The 12,830-nt window shown below is 43.4% G+C and overlaps 1 protein-coding gene across 6 annotated transcripts in view; it reads left to right on the forward strand.

Moving 5' to 3' along the window:
* PTPRF (protein tyrosine phosphatase receptor type F) overlaps positions 1-12,830 on the forward strand; it is a 398,429-nt gene that overhangs the window by 137,269 nt on the left and 248,330 nt on the right. For all 6 annotated transcript variants that reach the window (XM_067301063.1, XM_067301065.1, XM_067301066.1 and 3 more), the window contains one exon: positions 3,215-3,376. In XM_067301063.1, coding sequence (XP_067157164.1) covers positions 3,292-3,376 — 85 coding nt within the window. In that variant the 5' untranslated portion in view covers positions 3,215-3,291. The remainder of the gene's footprint in view (positions 1-3,214; positions 3,377-12,830) is intronic.

Genomic DNA, 12,830 nt, shown 5'->3' on the forward strand with positions numbered 1-12,830 from the left:
AGAATCAAACCATGTAGGTTTCAAAAATGTTCTCAAGACCTCCTCTTTTGCATCCACCTGCCCCACAGCAAAATCATCTATATTTAAAACATTTGCTATTTTTTTGTTGTGCTTTCCAGCTTTTTAGTTTTCTGCGAGACTAGCACTCGGTGTTTCTAACATTGAGTATGGAGCAGAGGAAGGAGTTTAACTTGCTAAACTCAGAGATGTTTTTACACAGCCATCTGGAATGCTTAACCTCAGCCTCCTTTTGGGTTACGTGGACTAGGGTTTATAATATTGCCAGGACCAGATGCAGAAGTGGCAATGAGAATGTACATGCATTTTTGAAAGACCTTTCCGAACAGTATCTGGGCTCCCAGATGCAATATTAGTAGTGGGATGCTAGCAAAAGCAGTGAGATTAAATGAGGGTTTAAAGGAAGGAACTTGAGGTCATGGGAGACAATTCCAGATGCAAGACAGCAGCTTGAAGAGGCATTAGGTTGTGGGGGCAAATGGAATGTAAGGGTATTAAGAGCATTAGTTGGTTGTCAGTATAATCTATTTAATTCATTACCGAAGTCTACCTCACTTGATTTATAGCTAATTTCCTTCTTATGCTGCCTTTCTACTTCAGGAAACCAGAATTTTCTACCCCAAAGGCTGTAGCTTTGGTTCAAGGATGCTGTTCATGACTCTGAAAGTAACATTGGCCTTCAAAGGGTTAACTGTGTTTCAGCTAACATCCCACTTTGAATATCGGGTTGTTTTGTTGGGGGGAGAGCAATTGTCTTCTAAAAATGGGAGAGCTGGACCACTTGGAGAGTCTTTTTCATGTTTTCAGTTTCAGAAGAGAATGACAGTTACTCAGTTTTATAAAAATTTAAACCATTTCAATCTAAAGGGCTTTAAATATTGTATGCAGTCAACTTTTCTATATACAGAGCAAAGGTAGAAAGAGGGAGTGGAGAAGAATCTTCCTTTTGAGGGCCAAAGGTGCTCTATTACATTTGGAGGGACAGACAGCAGTCTTGCATAAGAAAGTCTGGCTTATCTTCCAGATGGTAAATTATTACAGAGCACTAAACAGTTGCAAAAAGATCAAGTCTATAAAGAATCTGGTAGAGTAACTGACAATTCATCAGTTTTGCATGGTGCAAGTTGTATGTATCTCATGGGCTCGAGAGGAAAGTTTTAAATCTGTCAAGCCTGAAACTGGAGAGACCTTGAATACATTTGCTGAAAGGAGACAGAAATCAAGAGACAGACCTATTCTTTAGCTGAGGTTTTTGTGTTCCTGAGAGTTGCTCCTGAATGAGGGCCATGGAGGTGCCATTCACATGACTTCTGAGCAATCTGCACTCAAGATACTCCATTAGATCAGGCACTTTTGTTGTTAATGGAAGTGAATGAAAGAGGAAAAGCTCTCTGAAAGCTATTCATCCTCAATGTGGTCTGATACATACCTAAGATGTTTTCAGCACCACCTGTAAAACTTGTTCTCTGTCCTAATCTGAGAGAGTTTGACACACATCATTAGTTTTGACACAGTAATTTCAACCCTCGGTGTTTTTTTCCCAAGAGTAGCCTCTTAAAATTCTGGCTGCTGTTGAGCCAGATGTAATGCTGCTTAACGTGTGCTTCAGTGGGTTTGTTTTTCTGGACTGCACAAATTAGCACCGTGCACACAGAATTTAGAGACTTAATCTTCACTCTTAATCCAGGCACCACTTCTCGTTCCCTCGTGTGCTGTATTTGGAGAGCTGTCTAACGCTGGGCAAACTGCTTGGGGATTGAATTGAGTTTCCCTTTGGAAAAGAGTTGATGCTGCTATAAAGATACAGCTATTTGTATCCGTCTCTGCAGTGTAAGACATGTTAATGGTGCTTTTAGTAATTCTTTGGCGAGAGACAAATGAGGATTTGGAGGCTGGAGATCAACAAAGGGAACTGAATGTGTGGCTCATATGAAGCGCCTTTCTTTCAGCATGCAAAATCTTGCCGCTGAGCTTACTTGGATTTATTTTTTTCATTGAGGTAATAAAAGCAGGATGAGATGATCAGTATTCTCTCTGCATCTAAGCTAGAACTAGGTTATTTTGTAAAGTATTTTCAGATGTCTTGGCTGTAGAAGACATTGCATAAATAAAGATTTCTTTGTATTGTATGATATTATAACGTGTGAAAAGATTTACTGTGCAAATATAGTAACAGAATGGAGAAAAATTGTGATCTGCTGTTTGTTAGTATGATGCAATGTAAATATTTGCCTAGATGGATTCTCCTGAGATTTCCTGCGGATTTTCCCAAACACTGTCATAGCTGGCATTTTTTGAACACTTTATGTTTTTGTCAGAAGTAAATATGTTCATAACTTGCAATACTTACTTCCATCAATGGCTCTGTCTCCGCTACCTCCCCTCCCCCCCCGAAAAAGACAATTCCTCTTCCAAAAATCCAGCAAAACAAATATACCTTTGTTAGAGCAAACTTAAGCATACTTTTGAAATGTCTGTGAGCAAGAGTAGTGTGCTGGGTCATGCCGTGTACGGTGTGCGCCCACAGGTACTTTGCTTCAAGGATACTCATGGGACCCAGAATCATGTCACATGTGTGTTCAGCACTAGACATCTCATTTCACCAAGGCACTGCTGCAGTCTCAGGAAACCTTCAGGTCTTAAGTCTTTTCCCCATCACCCTGCTGGTTGTCACTGAATTTCAGGCTGACATCTGCCAATGTGAGATTTTTTTTTATTATTAACGTTTTGTTACCAACTTTCAGTTGCAGCTTAGCTAAAGAAAGTCTCATTGACTCTTGAAGGACTCTTGAGCTTGCATTGAGATGCCCAGCGCTGAAAGACTGAGCCCCCATCCTTTAAAATTTGTCTTAACAGACAAACTGTAGGCAAACTTTTACCTTTAAGTAAAATGAGTCTATTCTATAGAAAAGATAAAGGAGAAGATACACAGGAATTACATTCCTTTTAAATACTTGTCCTTTTGGTTGAATTTCAAGGCATTTTTTTATTTCTATATCCAAGCAGATGCCCGAGTCAAGCCAATTCCCAAGACAATTTTCTTTGCTTTGGAGAAGGCAAATCGGAAAGATGGTTAAATTTCACTTAGATACATCTGTATTTATGTATCTACAGTGTACTTTGTGATATCAACAGTTAATCCAAGTATTGTATTTGATCATTTTCCTTTTCTCTCCCCCTGCCTCTCGGTTTACAGGAGTGAGTCTGTGTCTGTAACGCTGAATGTACTGACCACTTGCCTCAGACGGAAGAGGACTCGCTCTGCTTTGGAATATGGTGCCTAACTTCTGCGTCCCAGTATTCACTGTGCCAGCAGTCATTCTGTGCTGCTTGATGCTGCCTTCAGCAGGAGCGGACAGTAAGTACCATTATAATTTTTGAAACCTTGAATACCTTGCAAATTTTCTTTCAACAAATATTAAACCTTCTTTGCATGTAAAGGAAAGGAAACACTGAGGACTAGGGAATAACCCCCAAAATATCTGTTTTTTTTCCAGTGTGTGCAATGCAGATAAGCGGTATGTGTCTGAAGGGGCACAAGTAGAACTAAAAAGACTCACAAAATTTATTCAAACACAAGAAGAGCTTCTGTAACAGCTGCAAGATCAAAACCTGACAATTTGATTTTTAACATCTACAGATGAGTAAAGAAAATTGGGGGTGGAGGAAGAGAGAAATATTGTGGTCACAGTAATCTCTGTTACTTTATTTTCCTTGTTCTTTTACTAGCTCTCATGATTTCTGTAGCACTGAGGGGTGTCTCTCGAGTCATCTGGGTGACTGAGAGCTGCTGGGAAAGGATGCGAAATTTTTCCCTGCTGGTGTGACTCTCCTAGACCTGTATTTCAGTAGAATTAAAGCGCAACATTTCCTTGTGGGGTGCTTTAAGCTGCTGTGTCCACCTCTGTTGTTCTGATAGTCTTGCGGAGCCACTGTGTCTGCCTTTGATTATCTCTATCGAGGAGAGAAATGAGAAAGGTGTGCACAAAAGGCCATTGTGGAGAGACAAGAGGAGAAACTGGGCTAATGGTGGGCTAGTGAAAATGCCTTGAAGCGAGCGTGTTGTGCAGAGCGCAGGAAACCTTGCAGGTTCACTGTGTAGTCATAACTCATGGCATGTATTTGCTAGGCTATTCCAAGTTATTTGTGCAATCATATCTAAAGGCACCTCCCCTTCTTTTTATTTTTTCCCTTTTTTAAATTAAAAAAAATTTTTTTTAATCAGTAACTGGTTTCTTTCCTCCCTTCACATCTTCCCACACCACAACATGCTCCAGATGTCCTCCTGTTTGCCTACTTCTCTTTTGAATGGGATTGTCTTCTCCACCAAACATTTTTGTTGTGCAGCTTCCTGGCTGCTGGCAGTTCCTCACCACAATGAGAAGTGGTGCAATTTCTGAGGTGGAAAGCGTGCCTTAGGAAGTCAGTCTTCACTGCAGCTCTCTGCCACCACCTCAGAGCAGGGCAGCCCGTCACATGTAGGCATGGTGCTTTGGTTGGTAGCTGCACATACCTGTGCATCATTGAATGCTTTTGTGTGTTAACATGTAATAGTTTTAGAAGATTTGCTTTTCAGAGCAGGCCAAACATTTGAATGTTTGTTGTAGATGCTTTGGCAGTTGTGAATATTCAGTGCCTCTGAAAGTGCCCAGGGCTCCTGGGGCGCCTGAGCCAGAACAGAGAGGTGACTGCGATGTGCCTCCTGTGCTGCCACCAACCATCTGCTTCTCCCTCCAGCTGCAGTTTGTCACCAGGCTTGTAATTAAGTTGTGATTCTGTGAAAGTTGAAGGAGAACTTGATACCAGTTGGGAAGAGCCTGGCTGAAGGGAGAAGACAGACTGGGGGGCTGAAATGTCCTTGACTGAAGGGGAGGAGTAGATTTAGAGAAGCTGGAGAGGACAGTGAGCGGGAATATGAAGAAAGGTACAAATTTCACTGTTTTTGTCATCACTAGCGGTGGTTTGCACGGATAGTGGATCAGTGTGCAGTCTGTACGAGTCTCTGAGATGCCAGCTAAACTGGGGGCAGCCATCATTTTGCAGCAGCTGCCTCCTTCCTCAGCTTTGTCTCTTGGCTGCTGATGCTGCTGGAAGATGTTTATTTAGTTTAGTTTATATCTACAGATTTTAGCTCATTTTGGAGTCTGGCACAGTAAGGTGTATGTATCACATTCTGAGGTATAGAAAAATTCTCATAGGTTTATTATCTTTATCCTAGCCCTCACAAAGGACAAAAGTATCACTCCATCAGGTATACAAAAGCTGGTGGAGTTTAAGATGTCCTAGGACAGTTTGTGTTATAAAGGTAATCTGCAGTAGATATGGTTTGCTAATTTTGTGGAATAATTCCACGTGCTTAGATTTAACAAAACTGGCTCTGTTTCCCAGTCCCAGATCCAAATATTGATGTCTCAGATGTGCAACACTTCCTCTCTTGAGAAGCAAACAAATCTGTATGTATGCCTTTTTCTCTGGCTTAGAGAGACTCTGAATTCCTTTTCCTAATCTGGAAGGCAGATCTGCAGGAGAATGACCTTTTAACTACCACGACCATCACAGTTTAACCAAGGGTTTCCTAGGATGGAAAGCGTTGCTCTATGCATTTAGTAACTTGGAACTTTTCTGTTATCTTGCCCTACTGAGTCTTTCTCAGTGGCAGGAGCTGTGTGAAAAGGCCTGCTCTGCATCTCTGCATTCGAGAACCAGAAGGGGAGGAAAATGTCTGCGTTTCCAATGTGTTGCAGGACTGCAAGAGGTTGCATTTGTTCCTCTTTCCTCAGTGGCTCTAGGAAATCGGAACAGTAAGATTTCAGGAAGAGATGAATATCCTAGAGGCAGAAACTTTGTTCTGTTTTAAAAACAGAAGGAAAAAGATCCTCCCCAAACCCTGCATGTTTCCTATGCTGCTGTCAGCGATGCAGATGGTGAGATGTGATAGTGAATATGGCATTGGGGGATCCTGGTTCAGGCGAGGAAGGAGGGGTGAGGGGAAGGTACGATAACGTGTGGGTGCTGGAGCTTGTTGCAGAAGCGAGGAAGGGGCACAGTGGAAGGAGCACTCCATGTGCACCCTCTTGGGGTTTTTTTTTTTTGTCCTCCAAGCATCTTGTTGGCCTCAAAGACAATGTATTTGTCCAGCTGGTCCCTGATGTAACGTGACTTGGGGTTGTAATATGGTTCTTGGGGCTTCCCTCTGGTTCTTCCTTTCCCTGGCACAGCGCTGCTTGATGACAGTGTAGGGATGGTGGGCTCTGTATCTGCGGAGCACTCTTACATTTCTCCAATGAAAAGCAGTAGAATAGAGGGAGCAGGATTATCCCCGTGTTTGAATTCCTAGTCAGTCTGCAAAATTGCTCTTTATAGCAATGGTGGGGATTGAGGGCAGAGAGGGAGTCGTTGCGGCTCAGCTGTGCTGCGGCTGCTGGCAGACTGCGGTGGTGTTTGGGGCCACCGCGATGCTCCGGAGACCACGCAGACCTGGGCTTCCCTACCTCCTCAGTCTGTGTTTTGTAGCCGTTGTTGTCACAACAGATTTTACTGTTGCTGCTGTAGCTTCCTGACAATTAGGCAGCTGGCTGATAGCTAGATGTTAACGCGTGAGATAAAACAGATTGAGTACGTTTCGGCAGTGGGATTAGTGCTGGGCGCGCGCGCGCGCTACGGTGCCTCTCTTGGAAGCGAGCTCACGGGAGCTGCAAGTAACGTCAGCGCTGAGGAAGTGAAGGGGCATCCGGAGGTTAAGCACATGGCACCGGGTCAGAAAAGAGGTGCTGTCCGGGTTCCCTCTGCGAGCAGGACGGACTCGGTGGCTCGCAGCCCCCGGTGAGGTGTTACGGGGAGAAGGTGAGCAGGAGGGGCCACGTGTGCGTGAGTGGTGTGTACTGAAGTGCTAATTTGGCAGAAAGCACTTTCAAATCCTCCTCTGCTTTTACAGACTGCAGTAAGAAATTATTAAATTTTCTCTGTGATCTGACTGTGTTTCTGTCAGGGTGACCCTAATTCCATTAGAGCAGCTTGGAGATGATTCAGGATGACTGTTTTACACTTTCTCCCTCAGCTTGCTTGTGTGTTTTTTTTCTTTTCTTTTTTTAAGCACTCTGTGCTTCCCTGTTTGTCAGCTTTTGATTGTGCATGGGAAAAATGGCTTTGCAGATTTCATTTAATGTTCAGTTCAATTGTCAGTTAAAAGATGTTCTTTTCCAGCCTTTGGAAATATGTCATTTACTCTAATAAAATAAAAAACAACCAAAAAAATCTCTCTTAAAACAAAATGCAGAGAGACCAGGACAAAAAATCAATACTGTCACCAGAGATCATCAGCAATGTGTTTTGGTAGGTTTTTTTTTTTAATTAGGTTTTTTTTGATGTCCTGGGCACAGCTTCTGTTAGCCAAAGGAAGAGACTAGGTGACCCACCCAAAGTGTTTTCTAACCAAAATACATCTTGGTTTGTCTTGCACAGAATTTCAAAGGGCTTAAAAGAAGAAAACCACTTCAAAAGTGACCTTGTAGAATGAAAGAACTGAGAGAGAACTTAGGCCAATTATGTGCAAAGTGATACGTGGTAAACAAACAATTTGCACCTTCTGATTTCTAGAGATACAGAGCAAACTTTGGTTTTGTTGGAGGGGAACTGGGGAGAGCTTGCAGCAGTGAGTGTGTGCTGGCGATGGCTGGTCCCTGGCCTCTCACCACCTCTTGGCAGCAGAGAACCAAAATCTGAACTATCATGAGGCTTTCCTGCCCTTGCAAGGGATAGTCTCTTTACATCAGAAAGATGTGTGTTGTACAGATTTTTTTTTTTTTTTTTTTTTTTTTAGCCATTAGCGGTGTTTCTTGGAGGCTAATTGGGCTGAGGAGATCACAGAATCGCTGAGGCTGGAAGGGACCTCTGGAGATCATCTAGTCCAACCCCCCTGCTCAGCAGGGTCACCTAGAGCACATTGCACAGGATTGCATCCAGGCGCGTTTTGAATATCTCCAGAGAAGGAGACTCCACCACCTCTCTGGGCAACCTGTTCCAGTGCTCTGTCACCCTCACAGTGAAAAAGTTTTTCCTCATGTTAAGATGGAAGTGTCTGTGTTTCAGTTTGTGCCCATTTCCTCGCGTCCTGTTGCTCGGCACCACTGAAAAGAGTCTGGCCCCATCCTCTCGACACCCTCCCTTCAGATACTTGTACACGTTAATAAGATCTCCTCTCAGCCTTCTCTTCTCTAGGCTAAACAGGCCCAGCTCTCTCAGCCTTTCCTCATAAGAGAGATGCTCCAGTCCCCTCATCATCTTTGTGGCCCTTCGCTGGACTTGCTCCAGTAGTGCCACATCCCTCTTGTACTGGGGAGCCCAGAACTGGACGCAGTACTCCAGATGTGGCCTCACCAGGGCTGAGTAGAGGGGGAGGATCACCTCCCTGGACCTGCTGGCAACACTCTTCCTGATGCAGCCCAGGATACCATTGGCCTTCTTGGCCACAAGGGCACATTGCTGCCTCATGCTTAACTTGGTGTCCACCAGCACTCCCAGGTCCTTCTCGGCAGAGCTGCTTTCCAGCAGGTCAACCCCCAACCTGTCCTGGTGCATGGGGTTATTCTTCCCCAGGTGCAGGACCCTGCACTTCCCTTTGTTGAACTTCATGAGGTTCCTCTCTGCCCACCTCTCCAGCCTGTCCAAGTCTCTTTGAATGGCAGCACAGCCCTCTGGGGTATCAGCCACTCCTCCCAGTTTTGTATCGTCAGCAAACTTGCTGAGGGTGCACTCTGTCCCTTCATCCAGGTCATTGATGAAGAAGTTGAACAAGACTGGACCCAGTACTGACCCCTGGGGGACACCGCTAGCTACAGGCCTCCAACTAGACTCTGTGCCACTGATCACAACTCTCTGAGCTCTGCCATTCAGCCAGTTCTCAATCCACCTCACTGTCCACTCATCTAACCCACACTTCCTGAGCTTGTCTATGAGGATGCTATGGGAGACAGTGTCAAAAGCCTTGCTGAAGTCTAGGTAGACAACATCCACTGCTCTCCCCTCATCTACCCAGCCAGTCATTCCATCATAGAAGGCCATCAGATTGGTTAGGCATGATTTCCCCTTGGTGAAGCCATGCTGACTACTCCTGATCACCTTCTTGTCCTCCACATGCTTGGAGATGGCTTCCAGGATGAGCTGCTCCATCACCTTTCCAGGGATGGAGGTGAGGCTGACTGGCCTGTAGTTCCCTGGGTCCTCCTTCTTGCCCTTTTTGAAGACTGGGGTGACATTGGCTTTCTTCCAGTCCTCGGGCACCTCTCCTGTCCTCCATGACCTTTCAAAGATGATGGAGAGTGGCTTAGCAATAACGTCCGCCAGCTCCCTCAGCACTTGTGGGTGCATCCCATCAGGGCCCATGGATTTGTGGGTGTCAGGTTTGCTTAAATGATCTCTTACAAGAGATCTCTTACAAGATGCCTTACAAGAAAAAACAGGAAGGTGATATGTTGATATGGGGACAAACTTGCTCTTGTGTTCGAGAAAACAGAGCTGCTTTGCAGAGCTGGGCGGTAGGGTCCAGTCCAACAAGCTGGACCTGAGGCTTCTCCATTGCTGCCTTGCATCTATTTCTGCTTCTTGTTTTCTTTGTTTGCATGCCTGTCCCTAAAACACTGCATGTAATGATTATGTGTAATGGTTTGACCTGATCCAGGCATTGTAACACAGGTAAATACTAATTTTCTATAATTCCACCTTGACTAGCTTGACAAATTCCACCAGTAAAACAAGCATGTAAAATATTGTTTAGGGAAACCCTGGGATCTGAGGCATAGTGGATGCATCATTAAAGGACAGGTTGAAGTATTAGCCGCAGTTATTGTGCAGCTTTGTTTTTGGTGTCCTCAGTCTTCATGTGTATATTTAGAAATAAATGGATTCCATGCTTCCCCTTAAAATATCAAAATGCTGCCTGCCTGTAACTGAATGTTGCAGATGTCAAGGTAAGTAGGATTCTCTGAGAGCAGGGACCATCCTGAAAGCAGACAACAGAACTTTCTCTGCATTTACAGCCATGCTCTTTTTGCTCTGGTACTTGCACTAGAGTCATGTGAATTAGTTTGGGTAGCTACCTACAACAGACCACAGCTTTGTAATTTGCCTTCTCTTTTCTTTGTTCCTAAAGCTAGCATCAGCTCTTAGATCAACAGTCTCCCTAGCCCCAAATCCCTTATGCAGCAGTGGTTGGTACAAAGGCCTGCAGAGAGTGGAGTAGAGAACAGAATAGACTAAATATATAGTGATGCCTTCCTGGTGTTGTCTTTCAGCCTTCAGGGACTTGTGCCTCAGGGACTCCTGAGCCTGGAGAGGTGCTGGTGTAGCTTTGGACAGGATGGCTCTGGGCTTTGCTCTCGCGCAGCTCTGAGCATGTTGTCAGTGATCAGCGGTACGCTGGGGCCCATGTTTGCGTGAGGACTGCAGCAGCACAGGGTCTGACTTGTGCCTTTAGGCCTTGGACCTGTGTTTAACCCACTTACTGCTGCTCTGCAACACGTATGCGTGTCCTAAGCAGCATCCTCGGTTAACATCCACGTCATTCATGATCACATGAAAACTGAGACTAAACTGAGTAGCTAGAGCTGGTCTCTTGCCTTTGCAAGAGAGTGCCTGTTTAAATCCCCATGGAAGTTATCCAGTGGAGTGAGAGATGTTGGGGGGCAGAAATATTTAATACTTTTTTTTTTTTGAGAGAGAGAGAGAGTGTCAGTAATGCTCGTATTAGCTAGGTGATATAGAAAAACAGTAAAACTACCTCCTTAAAATTTTTATCTTCAGTGTAGATTCATAGATTTTAAGGCCAGAAATCAGATCATTATACTCTTCTACTCTGACCTCTTGCATAGCATGGGTTGTATAATTTCACGTAGCAATTTCTGCATGTACTTGAACAGCTGTGGATGAGCTAGCATGTAGCTTTTAGGAGGCCATCAAATCATGATTTGAAGACTAAATGGTGGAGAATTTACCCATCTCCTGTGTGATTTGTAAAAATGGCAAATAATCATTGCTTTCACAAATCTGTATTTATTTCAAGCTTGGTTTGTGCATTTTTGGGTTCAGACACTGGATACTGTACCCCTGTGCCAGCTAGGTTAGATACTTCTGCTCTTCAGTGCATTCTCCCTGCGAAGCAAACTACAGACTGTGGTCAAGGCATTTCTTCAGCTTCTTTTGTAGGAGTTAGGTTGAAAGCTTTGTCTTTTTCATTGCAGAAGAATGGGTTGATTTTTGGTTTTATGATTAGAGAGAATTTTTGTAGTCCTTCTCTGATCTTCCAGACTTTTCAGTGTGTTTTTAAATTCCAGTCACCAGAACTAACTGTCTCACTAAGGCCTAGAAGAGGAGAAGTGGCGGCCACATCTTGCCACCGTTTTGCAACAGCCCTTTAGCCCTTTTGTCCATGGCATTGACCTGGGGACACAGTTCTCTGCAATGGCCTTTGAATCACTTTCTGAACCTCTGATTTCAAACTCCCATTTTGTAAGCATGGCTTGCATTTCTTTTTCCTGAATACCTTCCCTTAACTGTATTAAAACGCGTTTTAATGGATCACAGTTCATCAAGTTATCCACATAATTCTGTATGAGCTGCCCTTCCTCTTACTTACTGCCCCTCCCATCTTGATAAGGTTCTCCCTTTATTTTCCAAATCTAGTAGCAAGTTAGTTGCATTTATTCCCAGATGCAAATCTTTTAGTTGTGATGGTGTCTCTATAGGCTACTGCAAATAGTGTAGGGAGTTGTTTAAAACATCCTATAGTAGCGATGGTGGCATTCTTTGCAAATGGAAAGGAGTACCAGGAAGCAGTGATGAAATAATATGGTTTGTCATGCTGCTCCTTGCTACTAGTAATACAGACCTCAGATGGAGAAAAAGTATGGGCTCTGCTGGAGATTTCAGTGTTTTAGCTGAACATTTGCAAAAAACAATAAAGTAGTAATATGGGTGCTTTTTGGTTCTCTGATTATCTGTTCATTATGTTCGTATTTCAAAATGATTCTGTAATGTAAGATGATCAAGCTCATTTTTGTGAAAAACCAAGAGTGTGAAATTTGTTTGCTCAAAATGTTAGTTGATCTATTTTTGATGGTGAACACGTTTGGTTTAGAAAAAAAAAAATCCCATCTGTTCATGGATGGTTTTTCTCTGGTAAGATGGCTATCTTTATGTATCAATAGCTCAAAAGCAGTGGTGTACTTCTAATTGAATCCTATATTTAGCCCCTTATGAGAATCAGTGCTTTGTCCATTTTGAAGACAAATCTCATTTATTTTGTTGGTGTGAAAACACTGTAGGATGCATACTGAAAGCCTCAAGTCTCAGAAATGTCTTTTGCCTTGCATACTTTATTGAAACATGATTATTGGATTAAACCAAACACTCTTTATGGTGGACAATTGCTTTACATCTGTAAAAGAATTGTAGGCTGCAATGCTAGATTTTTGCCCTGTAAGTCTAAGTTTGGGCTTTTTCTGATGCATCATAACATTAGGCCTTCACAATAAGACCTAATACAATAAACATGTTATCAAAAAGGAATAATTACAAAACATTTTCATGTTATGAAGTCTGGAATGAGCTTGCAGTCCTGCTGTGATTTTCAGGTGTCCCTTCGTTGGATGTGTTACCCAGGATTTCCAGTCTTTTTTCGTAATTAACAGTACAACTTCCCTTAATGTTTTTTTATAAAATTGGCTTGAGGCACAAAGATAGTATCTCATCAAAACCTGAAGCAATGAAAATTTCACCACAGAGGTTCATGCCACCAGGAGTGACCACTCTGAGCAGAT

Source organism: Apteryx mantelli, chromosome 8, assembly GCF_036417845.1.
Source record: "Apteryx mantelli isolate bAptMan1 chromosome 8, bAptMan1.hap1, whole genome shotgun sequence".
Taxonomy (NCBI): Eukaryota; Metazoa; Chordata; class Aves; order Apterygiformes; family Apterygidae; genus Apteryx; species Apteryx mantelli.